This window comes from Limanda limanda, chromosome 23 (genome assembly GCF_963576545.1).
Source record: "Limanda limanda chromosome 23, fLimLim1.1, whole genome shotgun sequence".
NCBI lineage: Eukaryota > Metazoa > Chordata > Actinopteri > Pleuronectiformes > Pleuronectidae > Limanda > Limanda limanda.
The window spans coordinates 3,991,789-4,004,911 of NC_083658.1; the positions used below are offsets into that span (position 1 = coordinate 3,991,789).

Sequence of the window (13,123 nt, forward strand, 5' to 3'; positions counted from 1 at the left end):
CCATTTTTGGCCAGTCTCGTCATTTATGGTCACTTTATGCCATCTGGTGGTTGATTAAAGTTACTGCAAGTGCAAAATAAATGAAGCTTTTCATATACTACGACACTACTAATACTACTACTAGTACTATTACTACTACTACTACTACAACAACAACAACAACTACTACTACTGCTTCTACTAATTATAATAATAATAATAATAATAAGTGACAAACAGTAGTTATTTGAATACTCCACCAGGTGGCAGTCAAACATATGTAAAGTGTGCAGCGCATATGGTGCAGCGACCCTCAAAGTCCACATCGACAACGTAAAGGAGAAGAACTGTCGCAATCACTTCGAACATGTTTGATAAATGATATATACATTAATTTCAGGTCTATTGAACACAGTTTGCAGTTTAATGTGATGCAACACACACACATGGGACTACAATGTAGTTTCAAACAAGGGTGTGTTGATTCGTTTTCGTTAATTGTGTGTGTGTTGTCGCGGGGTAACATCCGGTTTGCCTACCGAATTAAAGGTATGCGAATGATCCTTACTAAATTACAGCAAATAATACCATTACAGATAGATCTGTCACATAATAACCGAGAAATACAAGTTATTCAAACAATACATTTTTCTTTTACGGCGACATTACATTGTTTTTCAGCTCTTGCTAAACCTATTGCAGTCCTTTAATACCAGTGATTTGATAATAGAACACATTCTAAAATTATCTTACATCTCGTAGACACTTCTCTGTCTATCCAGTTTATGACAAAGTATCCTTAATATTTAATCCATATATTTTTATGATGCTTTTCATTCAGTTTTATATTTAAAATTAGAAAAACATGTCAGTCCTGCGTTTCTTCCTTCTCACCACCAGAGGGTGCTTCAACAGAAAATCACAATTCACTAAATGTCTAGTTTTATCTTATTTACATCTCCTAGCCACTTCTTTATGAATCCAGTTTATGACAAAGTGTCTTTAGTATTTTATCCATATTTTTTTATGAAGTTTTAGATTCAGTTTTATATTTAAAATTAGAAAAACATGTCAGTCCTGCGTTTCCTCCTTTTCACCACCAGAGGGTGCTTCAACAGAAAATCACAATTTATCAAATATCTAGTTTTATCTTATTTTACATCTCCTAGCCACTTCTCTATGAATCCAGTTTATGACAAAGTGTCTTTAGTATTTTATCCATATTTTTTTATGAAGCTTTAGATTCAGTTTTATATTTAAAACTAGAAAAACATGTCAGTCCTGAGTTTCCTCCTTTTCACCAGCAGAGGGTGCTTCAACATAAATCACAATTCACTAAATATCTAGTTTTATCTTATTTTACATCTCTCAGCCACTTTTCTGTCAATCCAGTTTACGACAAAGTGTCGTTAATATTTTATCCATATTTTTTTATGAAGCTTTGGATTCAGTTTTATATTTAAAATTAGAAAAAACTGTCAGTCCTGCGTTTCCTCCTTTTCACCACCAGAGGGTGCTTCAACAGAAAATCAAAATTTATCAAATATCTAGTTTTATCTTATTTTACATCTCCTTGCCAGTTTTCTGTCAATCCAGTTTTGGACAAAGTGTCTTTAATATTTTATCCATATTTTATTATGAGACTTTAGATTCAGTTTTATATAAAAAATTCCAATTCCAACAGGGCCTCCCACTGTTCGGTGCTCGGGCCCTAATACAGTGAGTCTCTCTGCATTGAGGTGTTAGTTTGTTTATCTTCTTACACGTCGGTTATTTCCGATTGGACTCTTATTGTGAAGAAGTGGTCGGGACAGGAAGTAGCTACGGGATGTTCCTCTCGCAGCTGATGTTTACGTTGACTTGACGCATTAGCCCCAGTGACGGTCGGTCTCTGCTGCTCAGGTGTGTGTCCCCCCCACATCTAACCGGGTTTAACCCACTTTATACTTTATGTGCTCAGGTGTGTGTGAGTGTGTGTGTTTGTGTGTCCGTGTGAGACGTGTGTAGCCGGGGAGACTCCAGAGGCGTTTCTGTCACATGAGGAGGAGGAGGAGGAGGAGAGAGGAAGGCTAAAGGAAAACCTGAAACTGGGCTTTATTTGACAGCTAGCATCTAAGCTAGCTCGTCCAGGTAAGGTCGTGTGTAGCCGTCATGTCAGTCGAGCTGTCACCGGCTCCTCGCTGCTTCTCTGTGGCGGAAATACACTCGGCTGTTGTGTGTGTTGGTTGTGTAGTTAAAACCTCCAGCGTCGCTCCGGTCCTGCAGCTGTAAGGGAGAAAGTCTCCTGTTGTGTTGCTGCTGCTGCTGCTAACAACACAATCCTCCATGATAAGTCATTCTGTGTGTTGTTGTCATCATCCGCAGTGTGAGTGTGTGTCCCTCCGAGAGGAAGAAGAAGCCGAGCTGAAGAAGAGGAAGCTCGGGCCCAGCTGCTCCGACTCCCCTCCGGGACTCTGCTCCTCTCCTCCGCCATGGAATAACATATCTGGGGGGAAAGTTTCTGCCTCAACACGTCAACCATCGCCCTATTTTTCTGGATCTTTTTGAAGGAGAGTTACACCTTGACAGACATGCTGATGATGAGGATGATGATGAAGATGATGGTGATGAGCAGTGATGCCCAGCAGCAGAAGTTCAGCTCCTGACTGGAGAGCATGAAGCAACCAGGGAAGTGACCTCTGGACACTACAGGCCGGGGGTGCTACACACTGGCACCATGGCATCCAAGGAGAGACTGTACGAGGTCTGGATGCTCTACTACACTAAGGTAGGGACACACACACACACACACACACACACACACACACACACACACACACACACACACACACACACACACACACACACACCTACTGTGGCTGATGTCCCAGTCTGAAGTCGTCATCCTATGATTATACTTTGGAATGAGTGAGTGTATTTCAGGTCATGTAGAGAGCCCAACAAATATATTGGTTACCTGATAGAAACAGGTCTCTTAAGCATCATAGCCATTTTTAATATTTATCTGTATATATATCTAGTTTTTGCCTTTGGCCAGAGGACAGACCCAGGGAGAACATGTAAACTCTACACCGAAACCAGGATTCAAACCTTCTTGCTATGAGGCTATAATACAGGTTTATAAATGGATTACTCATTGAACCATAAAATCAGGTATTACATGTTTCTATGTAGCTCATAACAGCACTGACTAAACCATCCCTGCAACATCTCATCATCTGTAATCATCCACACCAGTAGGGATGCTGTGTGGACACGTATCACGATCTAATGTGAGGATGGGGGGGGGGCACGGCTGCAATGATAGTGTGTGCTTTTTGTGGTGCAGACGAATGAATGGCTCTCTAGTAGAGACAGCAGCCCTTGAGTCAGCTGTTGGCCAGATTTAATTCACTGGGCGATGCAGCATGTTTGTGACTTGGCGTCCAATCAAAACGGTTCGCCTGAGCCTCTCCTCACGTGAGCCAGGCTGCAGTCACACATTTTCTCCACACAGTAATCCCTCACAATCACACAAACACACACACATAGAGTACACACCAAGCTGTTTCCTGTAAGTTTCGGATGTGATATTGAATAATCCACACATGTTGACACAAATAGAATATCTGATGCCCATGTAGTGGGTGTGTTTGTGGGTTCAGAGGTACTGGAAGTATTCAGGCTCACTGCTGCTCGCACTGACTTGTCACAGTCACTTGCCAAAAGGCCGCCAATTGCTGCCAGCGTACACATTGCATTTGCTCTAGCAGGAGTCTGTATTTGCATTGACTAAGCATTACACTGCGACCAAGGATCATTTCATTCCATCCTGGCTGTGAGCCAAGGTCCACAGGGCCAGTATTTCTCTCTGTGTGAGGCAAAAAGAAGCTGAGAGAGAAGCATTTCAAATATATATCTGTGCAGCAGGATGTGTCTCCCTCCCCGAGCAGCTGAAATGTCGGGTTTGGCTGGCGGAGCGTCTCTATGCTATGTGTGTGTGTGTGTATGTGTGTGTTGCCAGGATATGTTGCCTGTGAGCAGAACCTTTAGTCACATGGACATAAATCAGATGAGGAATATCTCTATGTGAGCCCTGAGACCCCCTGGGTCCCACCAAAGGGTTAATGGTTCTACATACAACCTCAGGGCTTCACATCCCCTTCTCAGCCTCTGGTTGTCTCAAGCGGCGATTATCTTATCTTAACTGTGCGAAATCAAGACGCCATCTATCTAACAACACATGTAATCTACCTACATTATCCAGGGTTTACGACACTGAATGTTGTTGTGTGGTTAAATTAAATTGATGGACAGATACGGACATTTCAGTCCAAATAGAACCATAGAACTGCAACTTTTAACATGGAAGGAAATTTAAATTCTTCAGGGACATGACTTGGGAAGTGTGTTATTCTCTCCTTCCCCTCATGTCCTCTGTCTGTGTAATGATTGACAACAATAGAGACATGACTGCCTGTAATGTCAGAGGCTAACGCCGGAGCTCTTCCCCCGAGGAGGAGTCAAGTCAGATGTGTGCTGTTGACAGTAGAGAGGCTGGCTGTTTTAGAACCAGCTCATCCTGTTCTAACACCACGGCACCAGCGACCATATCCCACCTTAGTTATTCCATATCTCTGTGTATCACCTTTGTGCACCTGATTATCATTGGCTTCAAGTCGTGGGTTTATTCTTAAACAGATGTGTGACGCTTGTGAGGAATAATTTGGCTGAAAGTTGTGTTTCAAGTCAGAAGAGTCAGCTGGTCAATATGTATAATGATTGATAATCAGATCAGATGTTGTTGGGTGAGCGTCAATACACAGGAAAATGTACAGAGCAAGTGGGAGGCAGGACACAATGTCTCTCCTGTTTTTATTTACAGCACATCAACACTGGCATTGACCGGAAAGCTCTTGAATCTCAGTCTCTTTTCAAGTGGACATCATTCAGAGGGTTTATAATGTGAGAATTTAAACAATGTGTAGTTGCAGTGGCTAAGCTTCTTGGAGCTGCAGAGGGCTGAGGGGTCACAGCCGATGCCTAAGACAGTTACGCAACAAGCGATCCTCTTAGCTGCCCGTCACTGTGTTGTCCTCCGAGCAGAGGGAAACCGCTGGTTGCCGCTGGTGCACAGTGGCAACAACACAACCCTGTATCAGCTCTCCTCTCTGTTTCACCAGTACAAGGGCTTGTCAGAGAAAGTGGAGGCTTTAACTGACTCCTCCTGAATAATGCCAGTTACTCTCTTAAAGCCTTTTCGTCTCCTGCAGAGAAGCCCCTCTGATGCCCAACCACAGGGAACACGCCTCAACAGACACAGGGAGTCATTAAGACCTCCAGTGGGAGTCCAGTATCATAATTTTAGTGGAGAAATCTGCACTCTTTTAAAAATATTGTCACCATGGACTTTCTGGTTGAAGAGTCACAGAAACAGTCATCCTGTTTGATTTCACCAGCACCAACCAACAGCAATTTGCATAAACCCCCTGCACTGAATGGGAGTTATGATTTAGTTTAGTGAGGATTGGCAAAAGAGAAGGAAAATAGACGGGGGGGAGATAGAGGGGGAGAGGGGGAAGGGAAGTGGAAATAAAATTGTACAGTTGAGCAGGAAATGATGGACGAGGAGAAAGTGCCAAAGTTTCACATATTTGTTCAAGTATATAATATATTATATAAGTAGATTACTTGGGTCTCTGTCTGGCTTTGCTGCTCGTTTGCTTGTTACGGTCTAATCTCTGCATAAATGTACACACACACACACACACACTAACTTCTGCATGTGTCTGTACACCAGCTACACAAGCTGCACACTTTCAGGAACTGGTTTATGTGCTGGTATGCAAAGTTTGTCCCCTCAGGTTAGCTTTCCTTCTCGCTGCTTCTCCCTGCAGTCTATGCTTCTCATTTTCCTCTGTGCTATGTATATCTCTGGAATAACAGTGATGTCAGTGATATTGTGTGTCAGACATGCTTCATTTTACTTGCCCCCCTCCCACCCAGTGTTTATATATACACCCCCAGCAGTGACGTCACGGCCAGAGGAGTTGTCACTGACTGCCAGGCTGTGATGGTGCAGGAACGGAAAGACCACAGACGTCTTTAAAAAAAACCAACAGGGAGTGGACCTTTCTGGGACGTTTTTTTTAAGTGACTCCATGCCTCTCCTACAAGCCAGGTCACCCACAGCCACCCAAACTAAGCGAGTAGCCACCCGACCAGTTGTCTCACCACGCCTGTCTGGGAAGGTGGAGCTTGTCTGGCTGCCAACTTCTGCAGCAGCACTGGCACAAGCATTGATCTTATTATTGATCTAACCATAACGGATAAATGTAATCAAATTGTGTCCTTTTCGGTTCGTTGTAAAAACTACTGGTGTTGACTTTCCTCTGAAAGTAATGGCATATTAAGGCCCAGGGTGTTTTTGCAATAACTGTTTTATTTAAAGTAGTAATTACTGTTTTTATCGTAGGGGTTTAAGACGTGGCTGACTTTGGTATTATGTGGTTTCTGTGTCACTTCCTTTCAGCCTCTTGGTTTCTTTAGGCAGTAAAACTTATTAGTTAGCCAATTATTTTGCCCAAAGGAACCTTAATTTATAGTCCATGTGGATAATCTCCTTTAACAGGCACTTATTGCAATACATATGTGGCCACATTCTTTACATCTGGTGATCTTATGTGTCGGATCAGTTTCCCACCTGTTAAGCCTGACGTTTAGTTAGTTCCCTTATTATCAGTACTATCGGTTGCTATGACGCAGTGCTGGCAACATGCTGTTAGTCGGAAGGTTATGATATCACAGAGCAGGTCCGCACATATCTCATGTTTTTCAGAGTGTGGCGTCGAGAGGCATGTTATCCTCTCGTGGGAATTGTGTGGGACACTAGATGATTGTGAGAGTTGGGACAAGGTGACTGTTGTTGTTGTGTCAGGATTCCTACTTGTACATTAGGGTCATTATGTCTGGCCAGTGATGAAGGCCAAGGATAAGCAGAGCCATGTAGAGCAGGGTGTGTCCCTGCCTGCCACAGTCCAAACACTCAATGGGCATCTGTGCTCCAGAGCTGCTGCCTAAAAAGAGGACATTCTTTCTAACACACACGGCAAACAAGTTTTCCTCAAAGATATTTTCTCGATTCAAGTTCTACTGTAATTTTTTTGGCCGAGTTTGGATGTAATTAGTTATTTGATGCAATAAAAACAAGGGGGAATCATCATGATTGACAGTTGAGACTGAATCGCTACTTTACAGACTCTGCCTCCAAGGCAGCTTTTGTATCAGGATGTTTTGGCTTAATTTCTGGATAGTGGGAGGAAGTGGAGACGCGTCGTCCATCTTTATTTACAGTGTATGGAGTGAAGCTGCAGGCTCAAATCGTCATGCAGTTTTCATCCACAGTAACCTCCACATGAATATGTATGATAATTGACTATCCCTGAAGTTAAATACCAGCTGTGGCAGCATCCATAAACATTTTTGTCTCCTCATAGTCCGTGATTCATGCAGGTCTTTAAAGTAACACAGGACAAAGAGGCAGACAAAGGCAACATGTCATGTTCGCTCAACAGAATGTGTTATTCACACGTGTCTGTTGTTTATCCATTCAGATGTCTCTCTCCCTCTTTTCTTCTGTCTCTCCTCTCTGTTTCTCTCTGACTCACACACAGACACACACACACACACACAACCCAGGCCAACGTTTCAATATTGTTCTGATGACTTCACAAGGAGCAGCAGACAAGCTGGTTTCCTGCTTCATTCTGGCAGGTTCCCACTCTGACACGCAGACAGAAGCAGTCAGCCTCTCAACTCCTACTCCTACTCTTTAGCCACATGGCACCGCTATCCTAAGAACACCTTACCCTCATTTACATAAATTTTCAAGCTCTAATCTGCACATTCTTTAGTTTTCAAGCAGAACAAACGGTGGCCATTTGTGCCAATCCAGGTGGGGATATCTTTATTATAGGGAAGACATAACAACACTGATAATACAATAAAATATGTTAAAGCCAGATACAGTCAAGATAGGCCCATTAGAAACCCACTGTGAACATGAGCGCTGTTATTTTGTCCTAATTTGCATTTTGTTCTCGTTCCCCATTTGTTTGTTTCCGGGGCTAGCTTTAAAGCTGCTCTGCTTTATTTGCTGGTTATCTTAGCCTCAGGATAGGAGAGGTTATCTTACAATTTACTGCAGATACTTTCTCTTGTGAGTGAATTCTAATGTTTTTAACTTTCATCTAACTCCTGTCTCCAAAGTTTCTGTTTTTGACAAAATAGCTTCAAATTATAATTATAATGAATGGCTTCCATAACCAATACTGTTCAGACAATGCTACCAAAAGCACAATATACTGACTGGTGTAGTAATCTGCCCCAATCACCTCTTCAGCCCTCCTTGACCCACATTGCTTATTGGCACCCTCCAGATGGCCCCAACAAGATCTGCAGGGGTTTGTTGTGTGCAAGTGATTACTCCTGTATGATGAATTAAAGACCCCGTCCAATCTGGTTTATTCACATGTTCTGAAACCTGGATTTTAGACGTGCACTAGTCTCCAGAAATTGTGTGACGATTTGCTACTTTTCTCTATTTCATATCCCCCTCTTGGTCAGATCCATTGAGTGTGAGTGTCTGACAAGATAAATGGAGATAAGTTTGTCTGAATAATTTCTATGTAATTTTTGTTTATGTGTAGCATGATTAAAGTCTAAGCTTCCCTCAGAACAATGACTGTTGTTCATCCAGCTTTGTCTCTTTCTGTTCCTGCCGGTAAAACCTTCTACTCCCTAATCCAGGACATAGCAAATGTGTATTTACTGCCCAGTCATGTGTTGCTAAGTGCGTGACATAGAGGTGACTCATTTCTGTGTTCATTGTCAGTTAAAGCAATGATGCTGGTCATAAAAACGGACACTATTCTACACCATTTGTATTTTATTTACTTTATAGTCCCCACATCTTGCTATCAGGTGTGTTTGTAGTTTAGTGTTTGCTTCTGACGGTTGAGGGGAATGTACACCAGCTTTACTGGGACCCTGCCGGCTGAGCGAGACCAGGGTTCCTTTGTGGCGGATTTTGCCTTCTCATCCGTCTCTGGTTCCAGGAATTTAGGAAATGCAGATCAGCCGACTGCTAAACCCCCCCCCCCCACGCCTCAGAATGTAGTCAGGCCTGTTTTCCACTCCCAACAGGTGCATGCTTTAGCTTCCATCCCTAGAAAGACGAGACACACACACACACACCTGAGACATGCCTTGCTTTCGTGTTTCACATACTTCGGTAGTAGTTTCATAAACAACTGTAGCCCAATTAGTTTTTACTACTTTATTATTTAAGTCCTTTAAGCAGTGAAAACATGTCTTAAGCGCTATATTAATTGTGTCATATCTTTTGTCAATCATTTTAAATGTGGCTTATTGTTGCATAAGTTAGGAAGTCACAGTGATTACGTATGTATGCATAATAAATGTAATCAAATTGTCTGCTGCCAACCGTCTATGTATTTTAACTTATTTTTTTAACAAAGGCAACTAACCATTCTCTCCCTCTTTCTGTTAATTGCTCTACACTCCTCTCTCTCTCTTTCTCTTATCTTCTCAGAGGGATCCTGACTACTTGAAGCTATGGTTGGAGATTTTCATCAGCTCCTATGAGCAATGCCTAGATGTGGACTTTGAAAAGCCACCTTCAAGGTAACCACTGGCAAACTGACCATATTCAATCATTTGAGGGTCATTAAAAATGATACAAACATGTTTATATGTATTAGTTAGATTAGTCATCTTTCATCAAGCAAAACATTTTGTTTGTTTATTCGGTTTATCAACTAATTGGGAAAATAAAATGCATCAGGTTGTATATGCAACAGAATTGAAGACTGAAACTGCACTGGTTGGTGGAGGCTATCTAATTTCTGCTATTTAGTCCCGTACTCTCACCTATGAACCCTTCTTACTCCATTTTCCCAATACATTCAACAATGCGCCATTGTAGTTATGTGCCTAAGGTCATCCCTGGTAGGCTCAGACCTACCTTTTCATCTATGCATGAATCACTGCACGACCACATGCTGTGAGACCTCCCCGGCACAAACCTTGTAGCACAGCCATATCAGATGCTTCTGTGCAGAGCGGACACATTAAGCTGCAGGTTATGCTCCAACATGTTTCGACATGGGAACATAAGAAAACCTGTGCATGTGGAGAAAGGTGAAGTCTGCTGATGTCTTGGCTGTGCTGCCAGCTGTGATCACATGAAGGAGGGTCGTGTGAGGGTGAAGTGGGGCGGAGGAATATGTCTCCTATCTGCTTTTCATCTCTTTCTTTTCTCTCCCCCCTCCCTTGAGTCATTATCTCCCATTTCCTGCTTTCACTCCAGCTCCCTCCTTCATCTTCCTTTTGCTTCTGCCACTTTACCTTTTGTCCCCCTCCTTAATTTTCCCTTGTCCTTCCCTCTTGTTCCTTTCCTCCACAGCTGCCACATCTGTCCTGCGCTCCCACTGACATTCATTGCATGGGTTTGGCTGCTCTCTCTCTCTCGATCTTTCTCTGTCACATGCTGCTTTTCCTTGAATACATGCAGTGTGTGAAATTCAGTGAACACAGAGCAGGGTCTCTTCCTGCAGCAAGGCATCCATAATTAACCTTTTGATATAAGTCTGGTGCAGTAGGGTTTCCTTCTCTCTAATGGAGATTCCTAGTCATCTTGCTTTGTTGATTGTGTCTATTTCTCCAGGCCAGAGGAGGTTCCCCCGGTTTTGACCCTCCTCCCAGACAACATACTACAGGTTGTGCGCCATCAGCTGCTGCAGTGCGTCCAGAAAGCCTCCGATGGCTTGGAGCCTGAACAACAAAACCTGGCTCTGCTGCTACTCAAGTTCCTGATCATCATCTGCAGGTGAGGAGAGTAAACATACACATAAGCTGCTTTCAGACATGCACTGAAGTCTGGAAAGTTTCCTGACATTTTCTGAAGGGGCTGTGTGTGAGAGTGCAAATGTCAAGGTGTGTGTGTGTGTGTGTTTCGAAAAGGAACCTGTCCAACGTGGAGGAGATTGGCACTTGCTCTTACATCAATCACATCATCAACATGACAACACTCTACATTCAACAGGTCTGACTCTGCCCTATTTTTGACTCCAATTTCTAAATTTTCTTTTTGCCCGGCACAAACTTTTATGATGTTGTTGAATGACACATGTTTTTGTGTGTGTTGATGCAGCTCAAGAGCAAGACCAAAGAGAAGGAGATGGTAGACCAGAGTCAGGCGGAGGAGTTTGTCCGTCATGCACTGGCATTCTGTGAAAGCCTCTACGACCCTTACCGCAACTGGAGGCATCGATCTTGCGGGTATAAACATCCAATAGAAAATAATACAAAAGCAGAATAAAATGTTCCTTTTCATTTGCTTGTTTGTTTCATGATTCTTTACGGTTTGTCCTTTTTTCTTCCAGGGAGCAGCTGGGTACAGTCGAGAGGAGCAGACAGAAGTACAAGGCAGCTCCACTCACTGTTGAGTTCGTTCCCTTCTTTTACCGTAAGTCTCTCGTTTTTCACTCCACTTCTCACTCCTTTCTTTTCCACGTAAAAACTCATGGGGCAGAGAGGGTCATCCACAACCAGAAGGTGATCCCGGGCTCCTCCACTTTGCATTGTCCTCGGACCGGACCTTGAACCCCAAATTGCCCCTGACGGCTGTGCTGTCGATAAGACAAAGGGCTGTATAAATACTGGCCATTTACCATCTATGCTTCATATTTTGCATTTAGTAGACATTTGGGTATGGATGAGGAAACAGCCTTCTACATTATAAAAAAGCCAGCTAGTTATCAAATAAGCTCCTCTTTCTCCATCTTTTTATCTCCCATGCCATCACTCGCTCCCTCTCTCCCTCTCTCCCTCCGCCTCCACTTATTTCCTCTAAAGGTCCAGCTGAATCCACTCTTTGTGGCCGTGTTCTGTTTGCAAGGCGGCGAGATGAGCCGATAGCGAATGGTGTCTGTCTAGGCACTCCAGCAGCACTGGCGGCCATTTTAAACAAACACTCCATTCTGCCCTGTGTGGCTGCTGCGGTTTTCTCCTAGAGATAACACCCAGTGCCAAACCTGACAGACTGTGTGTGTGTTTCTCCCCATGCATTTCCCTACTTTAATGTGTTACATCCAAAGAGCAAGTGTGTGTAAATACAGAGCCCTTTTTTCCCCTAGTGTATGTGGTTAAAATGTTGTGGATTAAGTCAATCTAATTGTGGCATGATAGGGATAAAGGAACCAGACATCACAGAGCCAAGATGTCAGGATTCTTCTCACCAATTGAACCTGTTGACAGATGAGTTAATGGATTACTGGGACCACACTGACCCAGCGGTCACTGGCAGGACCGGCACATGCCTGCACTGTGTGTGCTAACTGTCTTATCTGGTATCACTGAGCTTCCGTGCGCGAGTGTGTGTGTATCGATGTGACAGAGAAGATAAAGGAGTGTCTGTTGTGTGTTTTGTTTGTAGACAGAAGTGCGGGGACCGTAGTTGGGAATAGTTTAGCTTTGTGGTTATGTAGTATTTGCATGGCTGATATGTGTTTGTGTGTTTCCTCTTCCCAGAGTGCTTCCAGGAGAGCGAGCACCTGAAGGAGAGTCTGAAATGCTGCCTGCTGCACTTGTTTGGAGCTGTAGTAGCTGGTGATCAGGTAAGCATCTGGATGAACTGGAGGTCAGTGTTTACCTCACAGGATATTGGCTTGATTCAAATCCAGCTGGTAATGGATTTGTTTGGAAAGTGTTCAAACATGATACCACATTCATTCAATCAAAGTAAAGCTGCTGACTCAGGCCTCCAGTTTCTTTGGCCACAAATTACCCATCCATCCATTTTCTATACAACTTCCCAATTTAGATTTGTTTGTGTGCGCAATAAACAAAAGGGATACAGCATGTAGTTTAGTAATTACATTAGTAAGTACATTCCACTTTTTAACATAATCCTCTCTCCATCAGCAAATAGAAGAAGTAAAATATTTAGTATGAAAACTTCCCAACCACTTTTATTTATAATGTGCATTATCTTTTTCCTCTATTGTCAGATATGCTTTGATAAATCTTTGGCTAACTATACAATGGCTGTACCCTTCCCTCTCCTCTCATCTCCCATACCTCA

The 13,123-nt window shown here is 43.1% G+C and overlaps 1 protein-coding gene across 1 annotated transcript in view; it reads left to right on the forward strand.

Annotated features, from left to right (window-relative positions):
* Nucleotides 1-1,818: 1,818 nt before the first annotated feature.
* The window catches only part of nbeal1 (neurobeachin-like 1), a 33,849-nt gene continuing 22,544 nt past the window's right edge, over nucleotides 1,819-13,123 (forward strand). The window contains exons 1-8 of the mRNA XM_061066908.1: nucleotides 1,819-1,881; nucleotides 2,344-2,746; nucleotides 9,572-9,663; nucleotides 10,706-10,867; nucleotides 11,002-11,083; nucleotides 11,192-11,319; nucleotides 11,424-11,506; nucleotides 12,571-12,656. Coding sequence (XP_060922891.1) covers nucleotides 2,696-2,746; nucleotides 9,572-9,663; nucleotides 10,706-10,867; nucleotides 11,002-11,083; nucleotides 11,192-11,319; nucleotides 11,424-11,506; nucleotides 12,571-12,656 — 684 coding nt within the window. The 5' untranslated portion in view covers nucleotides 1,819-1,881; nucleotides 2,344-2,695. The remainder of the gene's footprint in view (nucleotides 1,882-2,343; nucleotides 2,747-9,571; nucleotides 9,664-10,705; nucleotides 10,868-11,001; nucleotides 11,084-11,191; nucleotides 11,320-11,423; nucleotides 11,507-12,570; nucleotides 12,657-13,123) is intronic.